The 1,617-nt window shown below is 35.6% G+C and overlaps 1 protein-coding gene across 1 annotated transcript in view; it reads right to left on the bottom strand.

Annotated features, from left to right (window-relative positions):
• The window catches only part of SBNO1 (strawberry notch homolog 1 (Drosophila)), a 39,732-nt gene that overhangs the window by 29,255 nt on the left and 8,860 nt on the right, over positions 1-1,617 (bottom strand). The window contains 1 exon segment of the mRNA XM_006768876.2: positions 1,463-1,559. Within this exon segment, the coding sequence (XP_006768939.1) occupies positions 1,463-1,559 (97 nt within the window).

The following is a 1,617-nucleotide window of genomic DNA, read 5'->3' as shown; positions in this document are numbered from 1 at the left end:
GACCAGTTCGTCTCTGTATTGAAATACCAGTTTTCAGTTTTTTTCGATTACCGTCACATGATAACATACAAGTACATGATAAATTGTCGATACTTGATAAGTTGCAGTTGCTCAATAAGCTAAACTAGTACTTGTTATTCGAATCTTTATGCAGTGATACTTGTTCTAATAAGTTGTTTGTTTTATTTCTTTTGCGCCTTAAATTCATGAAAGAAATGTTGAATAACTTGTTATATAACTGTAAATAATATAAAAAATATTAAAAATTAATTTTACACAAATTTCTTTACACATTAGTTATTCTTTCACAATGCAGTCATTTTGACTGCTTTTGGGCAATATCGGTATATACTAAATTTCAGTCTTTCTAGTGTTAAAGGGCCATCGGTAAACTTTCAATCCTTTTGTGAAGACTATTATTGGAAAATTTCCATACCACAATCCAAAGCTCATTTTAGATAAGCAGAAAAGTATGAGATCTTAGAACCCATACATGGTTGGTAAACAGACATTTTTAGTTTAGTGGCTTTTTATAGAAAAGCAGAGTATATAAAACACAAGTAACTATTAATTTTCATGGTCATTATGGAAAAAAGACAAATGATGTTAATGTAAGCCAATGCGTTTAAATAGCACATTTTATCTTTAAGATCCCCATATTTTTGTTTTGTTTTTTAAATATATTCTTATTGATTTCAGAGAAGAGGGGAGAGGGAGAGAAAGATGGAAACATCACTAATGAGAGAGAATCATTGATCGGCTGCCTCCTGCACGCCTCCTACTGGGGATTGAGCCCGCAACCCTGGCATGTGCCCTTGACCAGAATCGAACCAGGGTCCCTTCAGGCTGCAGGCTGACACTCTATCCACTGAGTCAAACCAGCCAGGGCTGTTTGCTCTATAAATTACACAAAGTACATATTTACATCTCTGCAATTTATTGATTTTATATTCACTGCTAACTCAAAACAATATAAACCCAAGCTTTTATTCTTTTTTAAAAAAAATCTTTATTAATTTCAGAGAGGAAGGGAGAGGGAGAGAGAGATAGAAACATCAATGTTGAGAGTCACTGATCAGCTGCCTCCAGCACACCCCACACAGGGGATTGAGCTCGCAACCCGGGAATGTGCCCAGATAGAGAATAGAACTATGACCTCCTGGTTCATGGGTTGACACTCAACCACTGAGCCACGCTGGCTGGGAAAGCTTTTATTCTTGGTTTTAAAAGACTTCAACCTAAAACAAAGTTCTAACTTTGTATAGAAGAAAAAAACAACACAGTATATGTGTATATATTTTCAAACATATTCTAGTTGAAAACATTACAAAGCTGGTGCTTGTCAAATTCTTAAGTGCCCACATCGACAGATCCTAATAGATAATAACATGTATGGGAAAGTTTTTAAGTTCAAGAGAAACATGAAAGTCTTTCATTATTTTGGCAAATCCCAAAGACATACATTTTATTGGCATATACTCTGCATAGGTTTCTGCATGGCCCATTTCTTCTTCATCCTCTTCCTCCGGTTCATCTTCCTCTTTTACAACAGGAACCTTCTGTAACACAAAGACAGCATAATCAATTTTAATCCGAGAGACTAGAGGCCCGGCCAAC

This window comes from Myotis davidii, unplaced genomic scaffold, assembly GCF_000327345.1.
Source record: "Myotis davidii unplaced genomic scaffold, ASM32734v1 scaffold223, whole genome shotgun sequence".
Taxonomy (NCBI): Eukaryota; Metazoa; Chordata; class Mammalia; order Chiroptera; family Vespertilionidae; genus Myotis; species Myotis davidii.
The sequence above is the reverse complement of the archived record's forward strand: the minus strand, read 5'-3'. Positions and strand labels throughout refer to the sequence as shown.